The 26,147-nt window shown below is 34.8% G+C and overlaps 1 protein-coding gene, 1 long non-coding RNA gene and 1 other non-coding gene across 10 annotated transcripts in view; 2 read left to right on the forward strand and 1 right to left on the reverse strand.

Moving 5' to 3' along the window:
• LOC116667759 overlaps positions 1-6,256 on the forward strand; it is an 84,808-nt gene extending 78,552 nt beyond the window's left edge. For all 8 annotated transcript variants that reach the window (XR_004324788.1, XR_004324787.1, XR_004324789.1 and 5 more), the window contains 2 exons: positions 42-345; positions 6,124-6,256. This is a non-coding gene — a long non-coding RNA (uncharacterized LOC116667759). The remainder of the gene's footprint in view (positions 1-41; positions 346-6,123) is intronic.
• Positions 1-26,147, reverse strand: part of PTPRQ (protein tyrosine phosphatase receptor type Q) — a 179,051-nt gene that overhangs the window by 55,103 nt on the left and 97,801 nt on the right. Inside the window, exons 27-31 of the mRNA XM_032493701.1 lie at positions 13,422-13,543; positions 9,282-9,468; positions 6,094-6,338; positions 3,765-3,831; positions 641-799 (exon numbers count right to left, since the gene is read on the reverse strand). Of these exons, the coding sequence (XP_032349592.1) occupies positions 641-799; positions 3,765-3,831; positions 6,094-6,338; positions 9,282-9,468; positions 13,422-13,543 (780 nt within the window). The remainder of the gene's footprint in view (positions 1-640; positions 800-3,764; positions 3,832-6,093; positions 6,339-9,281; positions 9,469-13,421; positions 13,544-26,147) is intronic.
• Positions 2,528-2,634, forward strand: LOC116667856. The gene has a single exon (XR_004324910.1). It is a non-coding gene; the product is annotated as a U6 spliceosomal RNA (small nuclear RNA).

A 26,147-nucleotide genomic window follows, 5' to 3' on the forward strand; every position in this document is an offset into this window, starting at 1 on the left:
GATTACAAGTAATATACAAATGTATTTTCTCATTTATAAAGGGTGTTTCTATAATCGCATGAGGAGAACCTGGATACAACATCTGTCACTCTAGGAACCACAAGAGATGAGTAAGCTGATCCCCCTGACTAGGCATGGAATCCTATCCCGCCCATCACACAAGCATCTATGGGCATTGCTGTGAAGAATGACTTCTCATGAAGAGAAAGAACATCCCTCAGTCAAGGGTAACACTCATTCACACCTCCAAAGAAGCTATCAAGACTCCATCCTGCCAAAATCAAAACCATCTTACCAGCATATGGAATAAATAAATCACGTATTTTAACCACGCTTCTTATTTTGGTAAAATTTTTTTTAAGTCTACTTATTTATTTTTGGAGAAGATGCCAGGGATTGAACCCAGAACCTCGTGCATGCTAAGCATGTGCTCTACTGCTTGAGCTATACCCTCCCCCCCCTTATTTTGGTAAAATATTTTAGGCATAAATTAATGATAATATTAATAATCTACTAAGCTCAAGAGCTGTGTAATAATTGGGAGTAAACCTTATAGTACTAATTTTGAGTGGAAACGTCCTTAGCATTCAGCAGTTCGCCCTCTGCAGCGTGACAGGACAAGGCTGGCGTGTGACGGTACCTCCTGCTTCTGCCACAAGCACTTGCACATTTTTGATCGGTCCATGATCGTCACTGTAGTAACATATTGGCATTCTGATTGTAACTGTGGTTGAGGTCACAAGCAGTTTTCCTGTGGCATCGTAAATAGGGGTTGGTTTGGTTTTTGGTCGTGCTGGAGCTATAAGCAAAGGAGAAATATCACTACAATTGATTTTTGGTTTCTGCAGAGAAGAAAAAATCATTTAAATTCTCATTTCATGCAGGTAATTTACAGATAAAGTGATGACAAACACAAATAACAAATGAAATAGCTTTTTGTTTGGATACAGCAGATATTTAGCAATTATTATCTCCTAATGGTACAATTATATATTTGACACTTGCCTGAGATAATGGGGCCCAGGTGTGATTTTCAGGCATCTGACTCCTCTTCACATATTAACGAAATTCAACCTATATATGTGCACTTACTCATGTAATTTCCATGAATGCAATAAATCATACTAATACTTTAGTGGGGTTTTTTTTTCTTTCACTTCCTTTAGCTGGTTTACCAATTTCTATTCTAGTCAACTCTAACCCCTCAGTTACCCATGCCAAACACCCAGATGGTATCCTCCCATATTTTTCTCTACATTCACATAATCACATAAAAAAACACAAAATCATGCCTAATGGATTCTTCTCACTGTTTGATATGTTTAATGGGGCTATATTAAGTATTAAAATTACCCCACATACTGTTTTTCTCACTTAAATACGACTTGTGTAAACCTTTCAAAATTACCAAGTACAGGGCGAACTCATTTTTCTTAATCAGGGTGTTGTATGTCACAGTACAACAGCATCATATTACAGTCATCCATTTAGTGATGGGAATTCACTTTTCCTTCAGGTTTTGAACATTTGCTTCACTTATCAGTCTTACACATTTAGCCTTATTTACTAATCCTTTTGTTTCTGTGGAGTAGATACCCAAGAGTAGAATTTATGGAACAAAAGATACACATTTTTTTTTATATTGAAGTACAGTCGATTTACAATGTTGTGTTAATTTCTAGTGCACAGCAAAGTTTTCCAGTTATATATATGTATAACTGGAAATATATATATATATATATATTTTCCCTTTTTTCATTATAGGGTATATGTATATTGAGTACTAGTGGCAGTGGTGGGATCCTAGATAAATTAATTTTTTCCCAGTAATAATGCATGATTTAGTGACATGGAGTGACATGAATTAATAGTCGTCTCATTAAATTTGCATTTGACAGATAATATCAAGTTGGACAGTAATGTCCAATGCCAGATTCCTCTAACTAGAAACATTTTCTTGAGGACTCCCCAGTGGTCCCTCTCAAAGTTTCTCAGAACTCCTTGAAAACCTGAGGCTCTTCCTACCAAATCCTTTCTTCCTTCCTTCTCCCCATTCACACGTGTCAGACCTGTGATCTATGACCCTGCCACCTACTCCTGCTCCCTGGCCCTTATTATTCACAGAAATTTTCCCCAGTAAACTTCCTACACATCCAGTATCATCACAACCTTTACATCTCAGAGGAGTGAGCTAAAGGATCACGTCAAAAAGATTTGGTTCAAATCTTGTTATTTCCCTCTTTTGGCTCTAAGACCATTTTCTCATCTATAAAATGGAAATGATATTGCCAGTGTTATGGCATTGCTGGTAAGTTTTAAAAAAAGATTTTATAAATCTGAGAATTGAAGTTTGATTAAGCAACTTACTGATGCTCAAAACAGCTGGTGTATATAGCCTAAAGAGAAAATGAAACAAGTGCAGATTCTACAGATACTGATTTGGGGGATAATCATATGCATTGATGGTAAAAATGTGAATTTTCATGGCACTTTTAGAAATTATTCTGGCAATATCTATTAAAGTTAAGTGCTCGCTTTGGCAGCATATATACTAACACTGGAATGATACAGAGAAGATTAGCATGGCCCCTGGGCAAGGATGACACACAAATTCATGAAGCATTCCAGATTTTTTTTGCAGATACTAACTATATACAAAACAGATAAACAACAAGCTCCTACTGTATAGCATAGGGAACTGTGTTCAATACCTCTGACTTTCAAGATAAATCAAGATCAGTCAAGAAATCTAATTAAAGTTAGTCACAGTCTAGTCATGGGTACTTTTAAAACTGCATTTTCTTTTCAATTAGATTTTTAAAACAAAATACAATTATACAATTTGTCTCAGAAAAGCTTAAATTTAGTGGAAAAGAAATGTAAGATAAATAGTAATGGGCATTCTCCTTAATAAGCATACATTATTACTTAATTATTACTTAATGTATGCTTATTACATGCAGATGCATCTTTTAAAAGCTTGACTACATCCTTAACTCTAATACAGAATACAAATTATAATTAGCTCTTTAAGACAACGTCATTTCATACAGTATGGAGATTCCTCAAAAAACTAAAAATAGACTTACCATATGATCCAGCAATCCCACTACTGGCCATATATTCAGAGGGAACTCTAATGCAAAAAGATACATGCACCCCAATGTTCAAAGCAGCACTATATACAATAGCCAAAACATGGAAACAACCTAAATGTCCATTGACAGATGACTGGATAAAGAAGTTGTGGTATATATTTATACAATGGAGTACTACTCAGCCATAAAAAGAGTAAAATAATGCCATTTGCAGCAACATGGATGGACCTAGAGATCATCATTCTAAGTGAAGTAAGCCAGAAAGAGAAAGAAAAATACCATTTGATACCACTTATATGTGGAATCTGAAAAAAGAGGACCCTAACTCATCTACAAAACAGAAACAGATTCACAGACATAGTAAACAATCTTACGGTTCCAGGGGGAAAGAGAGTGGGAAGGGATAAATTTGAAAGTTTGAGATTTGCAAATGTCAGCACTATATATAAAAATAGATTTAAAAAACCAAATTTCTTCTGTATAGCACAGGGAACTATATTTAATACCTTGTAATAACCTTTAATGAAAAAGAATATGAAAATGAATGTATATGCATGACTGTGACATTGTGCTGTACACCAGAAGTTCACACACTGTAACTGACTGTATTTCAATAATTAAAAAAAAGTTAAGACCACAGCATTTCATGGCAAAGGCTGTATGTACCTTTAATATCCATGGTTATTCTCATCTGAACATTTGGCCCTGCACCAGCACTATTGATTGCATAAACCTGAAAAACAAACAAAAATCTTACTACTATTTTCAAATTATTGCATTTATGTTTATATAACTGATTATGGTTATATGTAATTTTAAAATGATTTAACTTTTAAAAACAATTCATATAGTTTGTTAATTATATTTTCTTGCACTCATTTAAATGAATATAATATATGGAGGAAGAGCATTAGCAATAAAGTAGTTCTTCCAACCGATATTATGGTATTAAGTCTTGAGAACAAAGGCTGAGTGATCTAAACAGCCCTATCAAAGAGACCAGGAAAGGATATGGCTTCAATTTGAACCCGTAGGAGGAAAGAGCAGGAAAGCTCCAGTGTCCACATCTCTCTTCATCTACCCTAACATCTGTTCCTTCTCTCTGTAGCTAGGTAACTCTGGCTTCCTTTAAATCCATATTCAAGACCCTCTTTTTTTCCTTCTTTGAGATGAAACCCTACTCCTCAGCCTCCCAGTTTTCCTGTATTAAATCATCCCTCTGAAAGTTGGCCCCTATGCCCTTCTTCACCCCTGCTCCAAAGTCTCTGACGCTACACCCTGCAGAATGCAGCATATACACATAAAGCATTTCTGTTTGTATCTGCAGAGGGTGATTTACACAAATGTCAATCCTTTCAATTAACTTGGGGCTTCGGAAGCTGCAGACACAGACTCTTCTTTTATTCACTTTTATCTTGCTGTATAAAGATTATATTCTTGGCCAATTTCATTGTACTTGATAAACCCAATTCGGAATATATCTTTATTAGAATTAACCAATTTGTTTCATACATTGGTGGCCCACCCTCCACCCTATGGATACTTTGGAAGTGTTCTGATTGATTTAAAATAATAATAATATACGTGACGTGGTAGGTAGAGTAAATAAACCAAGCCCATAACATGTAGTTTAAAAACATCTAAAGGAAATATTTATTGGCATATGTAAATTTCTAAAAGGAAGTATTCAAAATGAAAAGTGATGTTAGGAACTACTTAATTATTTTTATTTCTTTACCACCTAACGCTTAAATGAGATGATGAGCAGTGCTTCTCAGGGAGCAGTGAGCAAAGAAGTCACCTGCAAACCCTGTTAAGCAAAGATCTAGGTTTTGATTCAGTAGGCTGGGACAGGTGCGAAAGCTATGCATTTCTAATAAACTCTCAGGTGTTGAGGACACTGTACTTTGCAAACAATCAGGAGATTTATTTAGTTTTCTTTAAATTATGATTTAGTTATAGTTTATTTCCTGTTTTTCTTCTTTTGTTTGCAAGAGCCAGAATTGTTACAACACTATACCTACCATATCTATTAATATTCTGTATAGAAGCTCCTGTTCCTATTACTCATTTTTCAGATAAGGAAACTGAGGCACAGATTTGAGGAAACTGCCCAGACAGAAAGTAGCAAAGCCAGGATTTGAACCTAGGTCAGTTCATTCTCTCAACCCCTACCTTCTCTCTAACAGATCTTTCACAGTGGTGGTCCATTTAATGGTAGCAAGAATCCTAGCAAGGTCAGATTATGTGATAAGATATAAAGTAAGTGAGGAAAAGAACACAAATTGTTAATGATAATGTTCTGGTATAACTGTAAAGAGTTAGTAGGAAGATTAGTTCTTAAGCTACTTGAATATTTAGGATGAATTCTGTGTCATTTAAAAGATGATTTTCTGAATTACATAATTCTATCTGAAAACTCCAAGACATGCTACAAAAATAGTGAAAGGATGAAACAAATTGTATGGGTGTGTATCTTGTGTATGTATATGAACTCACATACATATTTATTTTACAAAATGGATAATTTTATAATTAAGATATAAAATCGTGTTAGCTTTTAGTAGTAGCTGTGTGAAATACATGGGAAATTTGAATCATATAAGTAGTTATTTTTGCCCTTTGCCTTTGAAATTTGGTTTTCCATTTGTAATCACATTGAAACAGTTTTCCTTTAAGCAGAACTCTGTCTTTATAGAACACTGCTCTTTAATTTTTACCATGGATTTTCCTTCTACTTCATTTTATTTTTGGACTTCTCATATAATTGTGCAAACATTTTTTGTTATTTACATATTTTCACAGGACATACTGTATTATAACAGGAAATCCAAAATTTTGTTTCTCAAAATCTATTTTCAGTTTGCATGTCTTAAATGAGCCCACAAAAAGATTAGAAAAATAGAGTGAGTACCTAAGCTGTGGCGTTTTGAATGCTGCGTGTGTAAATAAACTCTGTAAAATAGAGGAATAATTAAAAGCTATGGATACTTACACTAATGTTGTATGTCTGTCCACCTTTTAGTCCTTCCAACACTGCAATGACAGATGTGTCAGTTTTCTGGATGATGCTGAGGTTGTGAATCTGGACAGCAGTAGGATCATCTTCTCGGCAAACCAAAGCTTGATAAACTTGGATATTTCCATTGGGTTGAGAAGGAGGAAGAAATGTTAACTGAAATTTTGTAACTTCATCTGGTATCTTCTGAAATGTCATGTTGTTAGGTGCATCCTTAGGGACTGAAATGAAGTATTTAGCAATTAAAAAAATTTAATTTGTATTCATTTTGATCTTCATATAAAACTTACTTGCATCTAATTTCTGTTTATAAAGAGTATTACACAGACTATTTAAACCACATACATCATGAAAACAAGCAAAACGGCTGATGCCTTGTAGAATCACTGACAACTACAGGTTCACAGAAGCCATTAACAGTGATCCAATTTATTTGCTTATTTATTTAGTTTTTTATATGTAGTTATTTTTATACAAAATGCATTTCTATGACGCTCTGAACTTAAAAAGTAATGTAGACTCACAGGAAGTTGCCAAAATCATACATACAGTCCCCTGTAACTTTCCCCCAGCTTTCCCCAGTGGTGACATCTCATATAACTGTGGTTTAATATCAAACCTGGAAACAGATATTGGTACAATAATGTTAACTTAACTGTAGACCTTATTCAGATTTCACCATTTTTCATGCTTTCTTGTATGTGCGTGTGGTTCTGTGCAATTTAATCCCATGTATGTAGAGTCCTATAACCATCAGCAGAAACAAGATAAAAAACTACTCCATCACCATAAATAAACCTCTTGCTCTCCCCTTGTATTTGCCTCTTCACAACACTAATCATTCCCCATCCCCATGGTTTTGTCATTTGAGAAAGACCATAGCACAATGACCTTGAGGTCCACCAGGGTTGTAGTATATACATCAACAGTTCATTCTATTTTGATTGCTAAGTAGTGTTCTGTCTTATGGATGTACTAGAGTTTGTTTAATCCTATAGAAATATTTGGGTTGTTTCCAGTTATTCTGTTGTTGTTATTTTTATTGCTAATAAATCTGCTGTTATCATTCATACACAGATATTTGCATAAAACAGTCAGTTTTCAGTTCTCTGTGGCTGTTGCACAGGAGTGTAATTGCTGGATCATGTGGTAAATGCATGTTCAGTTTTATAAAAGATTACCAAACTATTTTTCCACTGTGGCGATACACTTTTAAATATCCATTAGCAATGCATGAGAGATCCAGTCTTTCTGCATCTTTTCCAGCATTTGGTATTATAACTATTTTTAAAATTATTATTTTATCTGTTCTATAGTTGTATAGCGATATCCTGTTGTGATTTAATTTGCATTTTCCCAATAGCTAATGGTGTTGAAAACCTATGTTATCATGAGTTTGTCAGTCACATTTCCTCTTTGGTGAAGTGCCTGTTCATGTTCTTTGTCAATTTTCTAATTGCATTCTTTTTAAGTATTAAATTTTAAGATTTCTTTATATATTCTAGATATTCGTTTATTTTTGATAAAAAGTTACCTTAACATATAACTAGCTACATATCAATAAATTACTAGAAAAATGATAGACATGAGGATAAAATTATTTTAAAAATATAAGAGCTGGTTCTTGTTGTGCTACATAATTTGGGTTCTTTAAATAAATGACTAGTTGAATGAATATATCTATTTTGATCACACTGAAATGGATATATTCTTCCTTCATGAAAAGGCTGTTAATAGTTGGCTGTCAATTGGTAAGATATTCAGATATTCTTACAAACATCTCTAGAGATAGTGCCCTGTGGCAAGCGAAAAATAAGTAAATAACTGAGGGGGAAAAAAAAAAGAGAGAAAAGCAGATAAACATGTTATTGTGCCAAATCAAAGTGAAAAAATGCATACCTGAATAAAGGTTAAATTGGTTCAACACACATTTTCACAACATTTGCTGTTATACATTTTTACGATGCATAAGAAATATATATTTTTTAATTTTTATAAGAGATGTTTCTCCAAAATTAGAATCAGCTTTGAAGTTGATCATGTATAAGAATTTTTGGAATGCTAGGAAGAACTTCCTATCTTCCAAATATCTTTGGTTTTACACAGAATATTCTACTGTTAGAGGTTCAGTAAAAAATTTTGAAACTATGATATCCTTGGAAGAGGTAGCACATTAAGATTTGCAGTCAACACTTTATGGTATGAATGTGAATAAATTCAGCAGCATCTTTCCTCACAGACAGAATGAGGGAGTGGTGCAAAAAGTGTAATAAGAAAACAGGTACCTGGAATGTACATGGCCACAGAATGGAAACAAATGGAATTTTAGGGTGCTGAGGATAAGATGTACCTTTCCACTGAGAACCTTAAGTTTATAGACAATTGAGTACACAGCGTAATGAAAAGACTAGCTAGAAAATATTCTTACCTCCTATACTTACCTAACAGATAGCAACAAATAAACTATAGCAGCACATCCCTTCATGTGCTCTTTCCAAAGATATACCTGGTGGCCAAGACCATCAGGAGTCTGAAGGAGGACGGGGCAAGTGAGCTCTAGGGAGCTGACTTTCCACATTAAATCCTATCGCTTACAACCTTATTATTCGTTCAGACCCTGCTCATAGGATTGAGTAAATCTGTATGAATTGTGACATTTATCAAAAAGATCATATAATAAAACATGTCGCTTAACTAAGTGAAGAAAATGGATATGGTAAACAGCCTGGGTTCTAACCATACCACCCTGAACGCGCCCGATCTCATCTGAATTCTAGATTTTTAATAATAGAGTATTATTACTTTAATGTGCCTTTAAACCATGGGACAGAAATAATTAAAATGGAATATTTGGTGAATTGGAAAAATCAACTATGAGGCAACGTAAGTCAACTTCTGAAATATCTAGTGTTTAAAAAAATGTAAAAAAGGACCATTGGGTACCTTATTATAAACTACTTTACTTCTGAATTTACAAGTATTGATTATTCTACATAATTCCACTTTGCCTCACTTTTGTCAGTCACCGTGAGTCACTGAATTTCATATTTATGTACTTTAAAAATTTCTCATAACACATATGCTTTTTAGGGTAGGGTATGAGAAACTGTAAGAAAGACACCTAACTCAATCAGATTTTAGCAATGACGAAAGATACGCCTTACCTGATTCTAAAGTAGTAACGATCATTTCAGCACTGGACTTTCCTTCTGCATATGCAGCGCTGATATTTCCAGTGAATGCAGTGATCACCACGGAATACCTTGTGAATATCTTTAAATCTTTAATTTCTATGGTTTTATTTTCTTCATTTGACTTGATTAAGGAAATATTAAATTCATCGCTATCTACCTACAGGAAAAAATAGCTAACAATGAAAGGAAGCAGCGCTTGAGATACAGATCACTAAAACATGATATTAGAAAGCTACATGTGGTGTATTTTTGGAGCCAAGATTTAAAATTTCTTTTTTTACAGTCAGATGGTCCTGGGAAATCTAAAGTGCTACTTTAACAGTTTACTAATTAGCAGTTATTTCAATAATTGAAAGTAAAAGAAAATTAACCAATCATAATCAGTCAGAGCAAACAAAAAATCATCTCTGCAGTCAATGAAAACTACTCCAATGTTTTATGGAACAAAGAATATAGGGTTTTTTTTTTAAATTGAAGTATAGTCAGTGTACAATTTCTGGTGTACAGCATAATGTTTCAGTCAAACATATATATACATACATTCCTTTTCATATTCTTTTTCATGTTAGGTTACTACAAGAAACTGAATATAGTTCCCTGGCCATACAAAAGAAACTTGTTGTTTATCTATTTTAGTAGTAGTTAATATCTGCACATCTTGAACTTCCAATTTATCCCTTTGCACCCAGTAACCATAAGTTTGTTTATTATGTCTGCGAGTCTGTTGCTGTTGTGTACATAAAAAAGAATAAAATAATGCCATTTGCAGCAACATGGATGGACTTGGAGATCATCATTCTAAGTGAAGTAAGCCAAAAAGAGAAAGAAAAATACCATATGATATCACTCATATGTGGAATCTAAAAAAAGAAAAAAGAAGATATTAATGAACTTATCTACAAAGAATATAGGTTTTGGTACCCAATCATCAAGGGTTCAAATCCCAACTTGATCACCTAATAACTCCTGTAGCATTTGATAGGTCATTTATTCTCTCTGTGTTTTACATTCTGTGTATGTAAGATTGAGGTGATAAGATCTATTTATAGCAATTTGATGAGATTTTAAAAAAACAGATCTAAAGTAGCTAGCACAGAAATTTGAATTTTTTTACCATGACCCACAAAAATAAAATATATTTTGCAACATAATTCAGGATATTCTTTATAACTGAAAACCACTTTTCAGAAATACAACTTTCTGAAATGCAATTTGATATTTCCTGCTCTTTTTTTTTTTTAATCTTACTCCAATTCATTTAAAAAATGCTGGCCATGACTGAAGTTTGAAAAACTGATCTAGCACCATGCATGGCAATAAATAAGGAATCATTAATCAATGTATATGTCATAATTATTAAATGTACACAAGTGAGCATCCTTAGGTGTATTAAATACTAGTAATATAATGTATTAAAACACAGTCTGTCTTTGAGAGAGAGTGTGGCCTATTCACTGTAGGGATTAAACATAACTAAAGTTTCTAGCACTTAATAGAAAGGCTTTTCCTGAGATGAACAACAGAAAATTCAAAATCTTATTATGCCTGCTTCTCTCAGGTACCTAACTTGAAACACTTAAAAACAACTTGGCTACACTGTCCTCATTATCAAGTTCATTTTCAACTTGACACTCTTTCATAATTTTGAAACAATTTTTTGTTGCTGTTCAATATGTTCTTCAAATGCTCTTTTCTAAGAACTTTTTTTTTTTTAACAACAACAACAAAAAAAGATGTTGCTATGAGAACACAGCAAAAGGCTGATAAATGATATCAGCCTTGCAAAAAGTCAAACAGATCAAACCATGAACCATCATAAGACAGCGCAGTGGAGAGAGATGTTCCCCTTTTCAAGGTGGCAGAGAAACAATTAAGCAAAGAAATCCAATTAATCAGGTGCATGGATCTCCTGGGAGAAAGTGTGTGTATATTTCACACATTGTCAACATCTAAATATCACATACAAATCTGGCTTTTTAAATTGCCCCTAAGACTAGGCTTATCTTCATGCTTGGTAACAGTTATCTAGAGATGAATGACAGGTAACTCATTTAAGGGGACAGAAATGTCCAGTTCATCACTGCCCCACCCAGTTAGCTTCATTTTGACTGCTCTTTTATGTTACTCGCCTGACTACTACAGCTATTTCAACTCTGATTTTTGGCTACCAGTTTAACAACTTCATCAGTGAGTGCCTAAGTTAACGCCACCATGCGATTCATAGTACCATTTCTTCCCTCTTCAACCCTCAGCCCCCAAATTGTCCACTGGGTGCAAAGAGTTAAGAGAAACACTTCCATCCTCAAGATAGTTCTGTGACACAAACAGAACGCTTTACACAACCCCACGGTCACTGTGCCTGAGCTTATAAAGTAAAATTAAACTTTCCAATGCCTTCCATTAACAAATGGATAATGAATAGCAAATAGTAAAATATGAAATAAACAAGTTTATACTGTGAAGCACAGGGAACTATATTCAGTATCTTGTAGTAACCTATAATGAAAAAGAATATGAAAATGAATATATGTATGTATATGTACAACTGAAATACTATGCTGCACACCAGAAATTGACACATTGTAAACTGACTATACTTCAAAAAGTAAAAAATAAAATACGAAATAACGTGCATGTGATCTACTATATCTTAAAAAGTATATTGTAAAATCCAAAAAGAATGCTGAGTCCTCAAATACAACACGTGCAAAATTTCATTTTCTTTCTTCCCTAAACCTGTTATCTTTCTTGTCATCAACCATTATTTATCCACTTACCCAGGACTGAAATCTTGGACCTTTATGACCCATCATTCCCCTTCAATCAATTCCAAATTTCTTTGCTCATATTATATTTGATCATCTATTATTATAATTATGAAATGTCTCCCTTTTTTTTTTTTTTTGAAGTGCCATTGCTTTCCAATGGCCTCTTATTTAAATGTTTATATTCCCAGGATACTGTCCTCGGGTTAGTTCTTACAGAAGAGTTTCTTACTCTACATGTTCCATAGCTAATCTCATCTACTCACATTATTTCATCTATCATCTAAATGCCAACATTTCCCAAATCTGGAAATACAAATTACCTCTCCTGAGCGACAGATCCATATACAATACTGCTAATGGACTATCTTCACCTGGAGGACACCCAGGCATCTTCAACTCAGAGCATCTAGTACCAAATTCATTCCTCTCCCCTACAGATCTGTTCCTCCTTGCAATTTTCCAAATCATGAATCTTAAATTCACCCTTGATTATTCCTTTCACTCACTAACCATATTTTTTTCACCAAATCCTGTCCATTTAAATTATTTTTCATTCTATTTCCCTCACTCCATTTCCTCTGTCCCTATCTTTCTTCTTTCTTTATTCTTACAGTTTCCTGTCTCCTTACTTGGCAGTCCAGGACTGCTCTAAAACTCTCCTCTACAATGGAACCATACTGCTCCTGTAAAATAGAAATCTCTATCCTACTACTGCTTTAATTCCACAGTTGGCACCCACTGCCTTTACCATGAAACCTACCTTTTGATCCATCCTTCATCCTTCAGTCTTTTCCTCCTGAATGCTTTACAGAGGATTCCTGAACTACTTGCTTTACTTTGAATGAAGCTACCTTTTCACACTTCTAGTACCATCTCCTTTTCACGTTCTGCTTCAGTTATTTTCAAGATTAAGACTTAATGTTATCTATTTGGAAGATATTTCTCCTAATGCTTTCTCCCTTCTCCTTTTGTACTGAGTTCTTTTTTTTTTTCCAACTGTATTTTAAACCAATATACCAGTACCAATTTAACCTCTTGTTTATATACATCATCTATACTCTGAGGATAAATATAATAATAACCATGATAATATTTTATTTACATTTATTAACACTTGGTACATGTCAGGCAATGTTTTAAGTTCTTTATGCACGTTTACTAACTTAGTCCTCAGAAAAATCTCCGTCCCCAGGGTAGAGTTATCAACCTTTATTTTACAGGTTAACCCAAAAGGTTAAGTAAGTTGCCTAAGGTCTAACAGAGTTGAGATTAAAATTCAAAGTCTGGTTCTGAAACCTATGTTCTTAACCACGCTCGATACTGCCTTTTGCAAATGCCTTACCGATTTGACATCTATCAGATAGAAGATGGGCCCAGTAATGACAGCAGGTTCACTCCAGCTGATGTTGATGCTAAAAGGTGATGTTGCTACTGCATACACATTTTCAGGAGGGCCGTCTGGAGCTATGCAAATAGAAAACAATCAATTACTTTGCTACATGTAAGCTAGCATTTGCCACAGTACAATGATAGAAAAGACCATAAAAAGATAATCATAATGAATTAATTATACATTAATTTATAGTTCACAGCATGCCAAAAGGCATTTGCAAATCAAAAGATGTAATTTCTTTTAAAATAATTACTATAAAGAACTTCCACATGAGAAATGATTTTTAAACTCAAAATAACATTTTGAAAAAGAAACCATTACTATTGCTAAAGTAAATCTTTTTAAACAAATAAATATTTTTATTTTTAAAAAGTTAGACTAACAACGTTGTTTTAAGAAATCTTGCAGACACATATTTGCCTACAGAAAAGTGAAACTGGTTCAAGTGAATTATATTTGAAATTTATTGTCTTACAAATGTAAATTGGCTTGGTTTTGATTTCCCTGAGGGGGTAGCATAGGAAATAAATTATACAACTGATCTGATTATTACAAATGTAAGTATTTCCTGAATTCATTAAGATTCCAAAAAAATTGTTTAATTTGTCTTACTTTTATTATTGTTGTCTTTTCATCAAGAGTACAAAGTAAGAGTCAATATTTTAGGGAACCGAGTGCTGAAAACCCTTGTTTAAATCTCAATTTGTGAAGCTACCAGGAATTAGAACAGTTTTCAGTATGTTAAGAAGGATTGAGTCACAATTAATTTGACACAGACATTGACCTAGAAACACTTAGGTCACACCTTCTCTGTCCTAGTATGGCTCTTTGTCAATTCCAGGGACATTAAATATTAGGAGATTAGTATTTCCCAGTATTTCTGATTTTTAAATCCACATGAACAAATATTACTAAACAATATTATTCCATAGATCCCAAGAAGGTGTAAAGAAGATGCAATATTCCTTTTCTCAAATAATTTATAAGAGCAGTAAGTTGTGTGATCTGGGTCAAACAACAAAACTGTGGGACCTCAGTTTCCTCCTTGTGTGCACATTTCACAGTTAAAAAGAATTACAAACACATAATGTGTGAAAGTGGCCGGTTAGCTTAGTGTTTGGTCCGTTTTTTGTCAATTAATACAAACTATTACAATAAAGGGCAAAGTAAAGATAAGAACTAATTAGAAACATAAATAATCTATCCTGACAAGGCAAAGGATGAAGTGGTGGGTCTGGGTGGGCTGGGAGTCAAGGTAAAGCTGCAGAGAGGAGATGGAGACTGAAGAGGCTTTGAAACATGAGAAGGACTTCAATAATCAGAAGGCTGGTTTGGGGGCACTTCTTTGCTAAGAGGGTGATAAGCAAAGCCACAAAGACATAAACAACAAGGTCCACAGACAGACAGAATTTTATTTCGGCAGAATGGCTTTCCATGGTAATCTTACGTTTATTATTTTATACATTTGAAACTATAACTCGAGGAAGGGGTCCACACACTTTACCAAACTGTCAGAGGAATCCATGGTACAAAAAAAAAATATTCAGAATCCCTAAATTCAAGGAACAGGGACATCACAGAAAGACCAGCATTCACAGAGGGACAGAGTAGGTGACAAGCCTCAAGGAGTCACTGAGGAATTAAGTTAGGCACTTGATTATTATGTTAAAGGGTTTGAAGTTCATTCTTTAAACAGTGGGATGACACTGAAAGTTTTGAATAGGGAAGTATTTTTCTAATGATTTAGGAAGAAATCTCAGATTGCTATGAAATAGGTAAGTGCTCGGAAGCACTGAGTCCAGATAGGCTACTTCCTGAAAGCCAGCTGACATCTGATGATCCTCAAGCAGTAGAGTGACAGTCGGGAGAGACTGGAGGAGATAAATCCCACAGTCATTTAGAAAATTTTAATTAAACGGACTTAAGTGCTTATTAGACGTGACATAGAGGATGTAGTAAAGGCTAATTCATGTATAAATCCTGGGAGAGTGTTGACAGAGCAACGGCAGCACATTCAGGGACAGTTACTAGGTTGGGTAGGGGTTAGGCTATGGCAGGAGATGATAAATTTGGATCTGTGATCATGAAACCTGAGATACTGACAAGGATGGAGATGCCTACCTGGCAACTGGAAAGATGAACCTAGAACTAGGAACACAGGTCGAGATGGAAAAGGGTTTAAAATTTTTTCAGATAATTCTTTAAAAATTGGGATGGTATAAATATAGCAAGTGTATCTGATTCAGGTGAGTCACATGCTCTGAAGAAAGCCAAAAGGTTTATCTCAACAGCAGGTAGGTATTTAAGATGTTAATACTAGTGACAGTCTTTGAACTATGAATGAGTTATTGGCAGTAGAATGTTTCCAAGGCGATGATATTATGTGTTTTGGATTTGGGATGCCCAATTTAGCCCATAAAAATATATTGTAAGAGTAGGCTTGAAATAACTTAAAGTGGTACTCAAATATCACTATAGAGGTATCTAGCAAATATGTATGAGAAAGTTTCTGTGGGAAAATGCCTTTGGGGTGACAAGCATATCCTTCCTACTTGAACCTTTTCTGATTTTTGTGCAGACCTCTGAACACTGACTCGGAGATCCAGTCCATATGGCATCCAGAGGAGAGTGGGGAGGGGATGTTCCAGGATTCAGAGCTATGATGAGCTGGGAGGTGTTAATAATGATGACAGAATTGGGTACATGATTTCTCTGGTGACTACTATAGAAAAGGTCATGGAATTTCAGCACTTGAACAAACGCTGCATATCCTGAGATGATCGGTCTTATTCTAATTTTATGATCCTAGATTTATGAAAACTGTCTCAAATTGTAGTGTAATTCATTTGGATAAATACAAATGAGAACCACGAGAGGTCTCCTGCCACCAATATAATTAAGTGCTTTTGGAGGGCCTCACAGAATAACGCCCTCTATACTCTTTCCTTCCCAAACTGGATATTGAGATGTTCAGGATCAGGTGCACCATGACTGATCATTATTATGAATGTTCCTATGGAGAAAACAGCTTTGAAAAATCAAAGATGTTTTGTGGGTTCCAATGGCCTATCTCCTGCCTTTGACTCTGTAAAAGGAGATGGGCTAGAAGCTAAGTAAAACTTTATATTAAGGCATTTATTAATTTTAATAGTTTAGTTACTTACCATTTATGAATGTTTTTGCCAAACCTGCCTTCTAGCTCTGTAAGAACCATTGTAGAGACACAGAATTTTCTGACAGGCCACACATTTCAGGTGGTATGAGACAGGAAACTATTTTAGCCTACCTTTCTCTTTATTTCTACCCGAATGTTCTGTTGGCTTCTCAGTGAAATTGGTGCATTTATCCAATCAGTAAATATTTATAGAGCATCTTCTATGTGCCAGGGGCTGGGAAAGTGATCAGGTCTATAGAAATGATCAAGGTAGGTGTGGTCCTATCCATATAGAGCTTCAGGAACATCTCATACAAGTAAATGACATACTCTGTTAGGAAGTGGTATGCACCACAATAAAAGAAAATGAAGCAGGATAATTAAAATGGGAATGTGGATGGGAGTTACTATTTTAAAAAATATGGTGGTCAGAATATGCCTCTCTAAACAGATGACATTTAAACAAAGACGCAAAGGAGGCAGAGGAACATGGGGATGTTTGAAGAGTGTCACAGGGAGATGGCCATGAGACAGGACTATGTCTGCTGTGTTCTAGGGATAACAAGAGCTTCGGTGAGGCTGGACCCAAGTAAGTCAGACTGAGAGTCAGAGAGAAAATGGGGCCAGACTGTGTAGGGCCTTTAATGCCACTGCTAAGGTCTCTGTAAGAACTGCTGTCAGACAAAAAGACAAATGCCACAGTTTATTACCCTGAACTAGAAGGGACCTTTGTAGATTTTGATGCTTGGTATCTAACTCATGCCAGGAAGATGGGTCAAAATTAATTAGATCAAAAGAGGGGAGATTACCTTTAGAATCTGATTCTTATACCTCTGTAAATATACCAACCCAATAGCTGTCGGAAGTACACTCGTAAACCTAACTCATTCCCGCAGACAGGCAAGGTGGTACATTATTGTTGCCCAGATACCACGGACAGCTTACTGAGAATTTTCTGTGATAAGAAAATTGATAAGATTTTTCCGTGACTATGTTGACGGGAGCTTGTTTTTAGAAATACTTCCAGGAAATATTCTTCTATATCTGTGTCTTCCCTGCTCTGTCCTTTGGATCCTCGGGGGCTCCGATGATGACAGATCCAAAACCATTTCCCAAGGGAAACTTCGGCTAGTCTGGCAAGTATTTCTGTAGACCAGCTCAGAAAGCAGGACGATGCCTTACTTCAACTTCTCATCTTTCACAGGAAAATGTTAACCCTGCAATCATTCCTTTAATACCAGCAATCAAAGCCCTCATCGGGGAGTATTTGCTACCCCAAGCAGAGCTGAGTGAAAAAAGACATTTAAAGATCACTCATGGCACATACTAACCACTTGAAATACTAAATATTTTAAGTTCTATACACTAACCAGCCATTAGAAAAAGGCAAAGTATTTAGCCCCTCACTGAGCTGTGCTTTAATGCCATTTCTTGAACTTTCCTAAAGTTGTTTTTTTTTTAAGAAACACTCTAACACCTGCATTTTTAGTAAATTTGATGCAATTGCTTGTTTTGTTACATAAGTGTTCCCTGTGTTAAATCCTTTATGAAATATTATTCTTAGAACATACTATATTAATCAATATTCTTGAACAATTATAATGTGATGGAATAAGGACTTCTAAATCTAAACTAAAAAAAAAGTAAACACATAACTAAACTGATACATGAGTAGATTATATGCACATAATATATGACTGATTAGAATATATATTTCATCTGTATAAAGCAATGAAAGATAATCATTTAACTCATGAGTATTTTAAGAGAAATATATAGAACACCAAAATGCTCAAAGTATATTATAAAACAGCATCTAATTATTTTAGTATCATTCAAATATTATAGTATACTTTTAAGCAAATAGCATTTTCAAGTTTCTTTTAGGTAATTTTCTCTTGGAATTTATCAAAATCTCAAGTGCATAATAAAATACATTCAGTATTATTTTTTATTCCAGTGTGTAGTACATTATTAGAGTCACATAAGGGGGGATACAAATTTACAATTATGAGCGTCAACTACCAAATTAAAGGAAGCTTAAAGCAGTAAAAGTCTGAGGAGTTGAAAATATGCCAGTTGAAAAGCTTAGTAATGGATAAGCATCTCTGGGAGACTTTGTCTCTCCATACACTGTCACATTCTGATTTAGGATTGTTTGTGAAATGAATCGAGTCAGTAATGGGCTAAGAGATCACTATACCCTTTCTCTTATAAATCACAGCAATTTACTCAGTAGGAATGATCTATCCTTATTCTCTCATTCCCCATAATCCAATCACTTCCTCTCATAAGCACTTTTCCCCTGGTTTTCACAATAATGCATTTTCTGTAACTAACAACCATCATTTCCTGATTATCATGCTTCTATCCTTGCACAGGAATGTGGGTCTTATGTGGGTCAGGGTCATCTTTCCCATCCATCTGTGTCCCCATGCTAAGTGTGTTAGCTGAAAGGTGAGTCTGGATAGACCATCATTTTGCCTAGTGCATACAAAAGTTAGAATGCCCCCAGGTCTACACCAGTTTGATTAAGAACCACCAAATTTTGGTGTGTCTAATACTATACTTTCAGAATAAGCACACTCAAAGACTTATTAGTAACTCTGCCTTCTGCAGATCCCTGTAAATTTAATGATGAGAAATGTTGCAGGAAATACTCTGTGGTTTTTAGTGCACCATGTGGTAGTGACTTTCCTAAAGAATAAACATAAATAAATAAATGACTTGACAGTGACTCACAAGACAAAAAATCTTGAGCTCTGCACATATGTGTGATTTAAGCTGTCTGCACAGCTATTTGAATTAAAGTTCATTTTAAGTTTATTTAAAGGTCCTTCCCTTCAGGGTATTTTAGTTTCAGGAGTTGGTACACGGGACTACCAGATGCCTAGCTACTGTCATCACTAAATGAAGGACTCCTTTTCTTTCCTCACCTGTACCAGTATTAACAGCCTTTAGGGCTGTAGGTTGGCTTAGATTCACCATACCTGGACGAATTAGCTTTAAGTTTTAGATGCCTCTCAGGACTAGATGAAATCTAACTAGCTGGGTGGTTTGGGTGGATTCCTGACATCTTAAACAATGCAGGGCATCAAGGGACCTAAAGAAGTTCAGCAATTAGATTGACCACATTTATGCAGGCCAAGAGCATCTCTGGACACATCCCACTGATGACAATACTGCACTAATTGGCTACCCTTCCCGCTGTTGAGTGTTTCCCTAGAGCCCAGGGATTTCACTGGGGTGAAACTATTGTTGGTAGAGGACATATTTCCTACCATTTACAGGACTTTCATTTTGTTTTATAGTTAGATTTCCCAACAGCAAGATGGTGTCACAAAAGGCAAATATAAGCGTAAGAATCTGACCCATTAGACTATTCGATGAGAACTGAGACTGATTCATGGATATCCACAGTATTAGACTTCACTGTACGACTGTTTTCTGTGACGCTGAATGAGTAGTTTTCTGAGTAACTGAGGCTGGCTTAAGTTGGAAAAAAAAAATACAAAATACCCCAAAACTCTCATTTCTAATAGTAGCCATGCCAGGTGAGAATGAAAACATTCTCCTAGTAGTTCTATTGCTTTTAGGATCAGATAATACATCTTTTTTTCTAGAATAGCATTTTGTTTATAAAACAAAGTATAATTAAAAAGAAAAGAAATTAAAGTGTACTTAGAAGTCAATGTGTGTTGGGGCAAATCCCATCCAATTGTTTGGGAATGGAGATGGCTGGATTATGTACTAGAAGCTTGTGTAATATCTCCAAGTCTTTCTTAGTCTCGGTTTTCAAAGCTAGTAATATCACATAGTAATTATCCTATAAATTTCCTTCAACTGTTTTGTTTTTAGTGTTTGTGCTGAAAAAGACATTCTATTTGTTTATGCAAGTGGAATTTCTAATTATTTTTATTTATATCCTGGGAAACTTGCTTAAGAACCTAGCAAAAGTTGTTTTGTTTTGTTTTTTTTTTGACATTAGTTAAATAGAGTTGAATGCTTTATTAAATAGTTTAATTTTATATGCCTACTATTATGTCCTTTAAATTATGATTCCACCTGAGTATCTTCCCTTTGTAATCCTCCTTGGCACCCCTCCACCTCTTAGTACTTTCATACCAAGTCCTACTCAAGATCTAAAAGCACAGGCTCTATCCTAGAAATGAGTGAGGTGCATGAATGAATCGGCATGTGTAAAGTTCTAAGAATAGTTCCAGCACACAGATAAGCTTTGCTGTTGTCATGATTCTTACTATCCAGACAAGGGGGGTCTCAGTTCAGTTACTATACGCCCAACCAAAAAGTGCCCTAACTATCAGGCATCACAATCCTATGTTCTTTTTTCAGAATTGGGAGCTTTCCAAAGTCAAGTAAGAGTTCTCCCCACTTTCTTAGTAAATGCAGAAGGAAACGGAGCTGAAAATTTGTTGGCCCATGGCCTAAAACTGAGGCAGACCTCAACTGAGATTAATGACAAGAAAATTACTAAGAATTAAGCCTACTTCACACTTCTTTCTGAACCAAGGGAAAAAAAGATTTTCAGAAGAGTCAAAATAAATTCAATTCAGAAATAATGTCATTTTCTGGTGTTTGGAAAACTGGACAGCAGCATGTAAATCAATGAAGTTAGAATATTCCATCACACCATACACAAAAATAAACTCAAAATGGATTAGAGACTTAAATATAAGACAAGACACAATAAACCTCCTAGAAGAAAACATAGGCAAAACATTATCTCACATACATCTCTGCAATGTTCTCCTAGGGCAGTCTACTCAAGCAATAGAAATAAAAGCAAAAATAAACAAATGGGACCTAATTTAACTTACAAGCTTTTGCACAGCAAAGGAAACCATAAGCAAAACAAAATGACAGCCTATGGAATGGGAGAAAATATTTGCAAAAGATGAAACTGACAAGGGCTTGATCTCCAGAATATATAAACAGCTCATATGACTTAATAACAAAAAAAAAACAACCCAATCCAAAAATTGGCAGAAGACCTTAACAAGCAATTCTCCAATGAAGACTTATGAATGACCAATAGGAACACAAAAAAATGCTCATTATCACTATCAGAGAAATGCAAATCAAAACAATGAGGTGTCACCTCACACCAATTAGAATGGCCATCATTCAAAAGTCAACAGATGATAAATGCTGGAGAGGGTGTGGAGAAAAGAGAACCCCCCTATAGTGCTGGAGGGAATGCAGTTTGGTGTAGCCATTGTAGAAAACAGTATGGAGATTCCTCAAAAGACTAAAAATAGACTTATCATATGACCCAGCAACACCACTCCTGGGCATATATCCAGAAGGAAGCCTACTTCAAAAAGACACCTGCACCCCAACGTTCACAGCACTATTTACAATAGCCAAGACATGGAAACAGCCTAAATATCCATCAATAGATGACTGGATAAAGAAGATGTGGTATATTTATACAATGGAATACTACTCAGCCACAACAATGACAACATAATGCCATCTGCAGCAACATGGATGTCACTGGAGAATGTCATTCTAAATGAAGCAAGCCAGAAAGAGAAGGAAAAATACCATATGATATCACTCATATATGGAATATAAAAAAAAAAGATGACAAATGAACTTAAATGTAAAACATAAACAGACTCACAGACATAGAAATACAAATTTGTGGTTGCCAGTGGGGACGGAGGTGGGAAAGAGATAGACTGGGAGTTCGAGATTTGTAGATATTGACAGGTATATATAGAATAGATAAACAAGTTTATACTGTATAGTGCAGGGAAATACATTCAAGATCTTGTAGTAAGTAGCTCATGGTGAAAAAGAATATGAAAATGAATATATGTGTATTCATGTATGACTGAAAAATTGTGCTGTACACCAGAAATCGACACATTGTAAACTGACTATAACTCAATTAAAAAAAAAAGAAAAGAAATAATACCATTTGCAGCAACACAGATGGTTCTAGAGATTATCATACTAAGTGAAGTAACTCAGAGAAAAACCAGTATCATATGATATCACTTATATGTGGAATCTAAAAAAATGATATGAATGAACTTATTTATAAAACAGAAACAGACTCACAGACATAGAAAACAAACTTATGGTTATCAAAGGGGAAAGGAGGGGAGAGATAAATTAGGAGCTTGAGATTAAGAGATACACACTACTTTATATAAAATAGATAAATAGCAATTAAAAATAAATAGATCAATTCAATTCAATATGAGATTGAGATGAGTCTGAGATGAGAAAGTGAGAGAACTCAACTGAATTTTTAAAACATAAAATATAGCTAGCTATAATTGGGGGAAATTTTTTTCTCCTTTTTTCATTTTGATAACCAGCCTTTCTATAATATTGATTTTTAAAAAATAATATAATGAAAATTCTTATCCTCTGATTTTTAGTGATTTTGCTGAAAAGCACATTCTACATGCTTATGTAATGGAATTTCAAAATACTTTTATTTATGTTCTAGAAAACTGTTTAAGAATCTGGCAAAAGCTCTTTTAAATTAAATATATAGTTAAGTACTTTATTAAATAATTTTATATCTACACTATTATGTTCTTTATGATTTCACCCAAATATCTTCTCTTTCTAATCATACTAAGCAGCCCAAATTAAGACATTGTTCTCCTTCGTTTTCTTCATGGACTAACAACCTACTATGGTCTCACTTTACCATATAAATTCATTAACAGTTTATTATTTTAGTTAATCATTTAGATACTGCTAAAGCTTCAATCTATTCTGAGATAGGCATTCACTATTTACTTTCATTGTTTGAAAGCCTTCTCAATTTATTATGTGCTTGTTTCTTCCCTGTATGCAGTAATTCCTACTTATTATATAGATTAATGAAAAGGAAAAAGTATCAACGATATAAAATAGACTAGTCTGTGAAATTAAAAAAAGCTGAACATGTCAAACATGAAGAGAAACCACTAATTGGGAGAATTTTAATTTTGACAAGAACCATGCAAGTATTTAAAAAACAAGTTACAGACAAAAGATTGGAGAAAATTAGTATGAACTATTTTGCAACACGGAGAATTTTCACATTGAAATACTTTCATATTAAAGTCAAATGCTTTCCTTGAGTCCAAATGCCACATTCACTCAGTCTGAGATACTGAGGAGGCGTGAGGGGTAGAAATATACACAAGACTCCATCACCTGGCCACCTCTGCTTTTGGGGACCTCAGAATTCCATCCGTGAGAGAGAAACCATTACGAGGTAATATGTTCAGTATTTAGAAACAACTTTTAGAAAGTGGTAGTGGAAAGAGGAATTTATAGAAGGCTTTGCAAAGGAGATGTTTGGTTTGAAACATAAAGAAAAGGCAGTTGGTCTCCAAAAGAGGACAGCAAGGACAGTAAGAAAGAAGCACAAAGGAGAACGAGCGAGGTGCGTGTGGGGAATATAAGCACAAATCATAGACGACCGGACAGAGCACACTGCAAGTCTACTTTCTACACAATAGGAAAATAGAAAACTACAAAGCTTTTAAGCAGAGGAATAACAGATAAGTGTGTTAAAAAAAAAAACTGGATTCAGGTGGATGGGCAGACAAAATGGGAACAGAAAGACCATTTAGATATGTTTTGTAATGATCTAGGAGATGTATTTTAAGGGGTCTGAATTTACAGACCCTTAATAGAGAAAGAAACAAATTCAGGAAATATTTAGAAGGTAAATTTAACAGGATTCAGTTATGGACTTGGGGGTGAGGATGGCAAGAAAGAATTAAGCTTGATTCCTAGATTGTGAGCTTGAACAAATAGGTACAATACCCTGAAACAGGGAACACAGAGGGAGGAGAAGGTTTGCGGGGGAGGGGGGGGGCAGGGACAGTGCTAATACGGGGCTAGAGATGTCTGTGGAAACCCAAGAGGTCATACCGGTAACTTCAATCTCCAGGTCTATGAGAGAGATACTGTCTTGAATTACACATTTCAGAGTATCAGGCAACTAACTTAGAAGACTTTCAGCAGTATCTAATTAATATTGCATAAGTACAACCATCATGTCTAGAATAAATTATATTTATTTTCTCTAGAAAGCCACCGCTACCAAATGGGCTTCTTTACATCATAAATTAGTCATGAATTATATTTTCCTATTTATCTATGGCTAACATCTCTTCTTATCATTATATAATTTCTTCCTTATAGAAAGGGGAATGTCTACCTCTGTTATGATAGCATTCACCACATTCTAATTGCATCACATCATTCAGAATTAAGAAACATAATTGCATAAACAGTAACTCATCCACAATGTCTTCTTTCTAAACATGTGAATGAGTTATTTGCCCTCTATTCGGTTTTTCTTCTTTTTAGATCATAAAGTTGCATTCCTTGGAAGCTTCTTTGATGAGGCATGTTTTGTTGAATTTTTTTTAACCTAACAGATGTTTGGGTAGTTAAAATTCCTCATGAGTATGGTATCCTGTGGTTTTCACAACCTAAGTGTTACCTCAGGAATTTTCCCTTCTTGCTGTCCTCCAGTCTTGGTGGTCTATAGGGGATGCACATTATGAGAGTCCCATTTCATTCCATACAAATTTCACACCCACACTCTTTTAAAGTTGTACATTTCCTCAGCATTATAAGTACCTATTGTGCACCACTGAGATACTTAACAGCTTTCCAGTCTACATTCCTCCCACACACACAACTCAAATTGCTTTTGAGCAAAAGGATAATTAGAAAAAGAAGAGATGAGTAAAATAATCTGTAAGGCTTTACTATTTCAAGTTAAGTATTTCTGCCATTTGTAATTTTTGCGCTTATGTTTGTATCCACGCACACTCAGCATGAAGTAGAGAGTTACGGCTATGATACAGACAATTTAAGGAGAAAAGGGATTCGGCTTCAGTTATCTAGATCAGAGTATGTGGGAGAAAGAAATGTTAGCTTGAGTTGGCTGAATATTCTTGCCTTCCTTCACTGTAGTATACAGCAGTAGATTCGGATTCAGAAAGCAATCCAATTTAATTCTCAGCTTGCATTCCAACTTTGCTCCCTGCATCTTCAATTTCAGTGCTCTTCTTTATGAGCTCAGAGAGAGTTTAACATATTTTCTTATTCTAAAAGCCATTTTAGAACATTTTATTAATATGTATTATTCCAACTGAGTGGTCTTTTTATTTGCAATATTCAAATGTTGAATGATATGATCTCAAACTAGCCATCAACTTATCAAAGAAGCTCCAGGGTTTGATAAAATGTTCCGTTAGTAAGTGCTTAGGCACAACTTGATGCCATTAGAATAAAATGCACAATTCTGAAACAGTGATTTTTACTAATTTATACTGTTGTTTAGTCTTTTCTATAATTCCGAGAAATCATTCATTTTCATCATTTTTTATCTGCCTATATATTGCAAAACGACGTAACACTGTTTTGGAATCAATGATGATAATAAAAAACTTATTAATTTTCTTCATCTGGATTACTTTCTGTTTGCAAAATATCTGTAATACTTTCCATTTATGGTATGCAGA

Source organism: Camelus ferus, chromosome 12 (genome assembly GCF_009834535.1).
Source record: "Camelus ferus isolate YT-003-E chromosome 12, BCGSAC_Cfer_1.0, whole genome shotgun sequence".
In the NCBI taxonomy this organism is placed as follows: Eukaryota; Metazoa; Chordata; class Mammalia; order Artiodactyla; family Camelidae; genus Camelus; species Camelus ferus.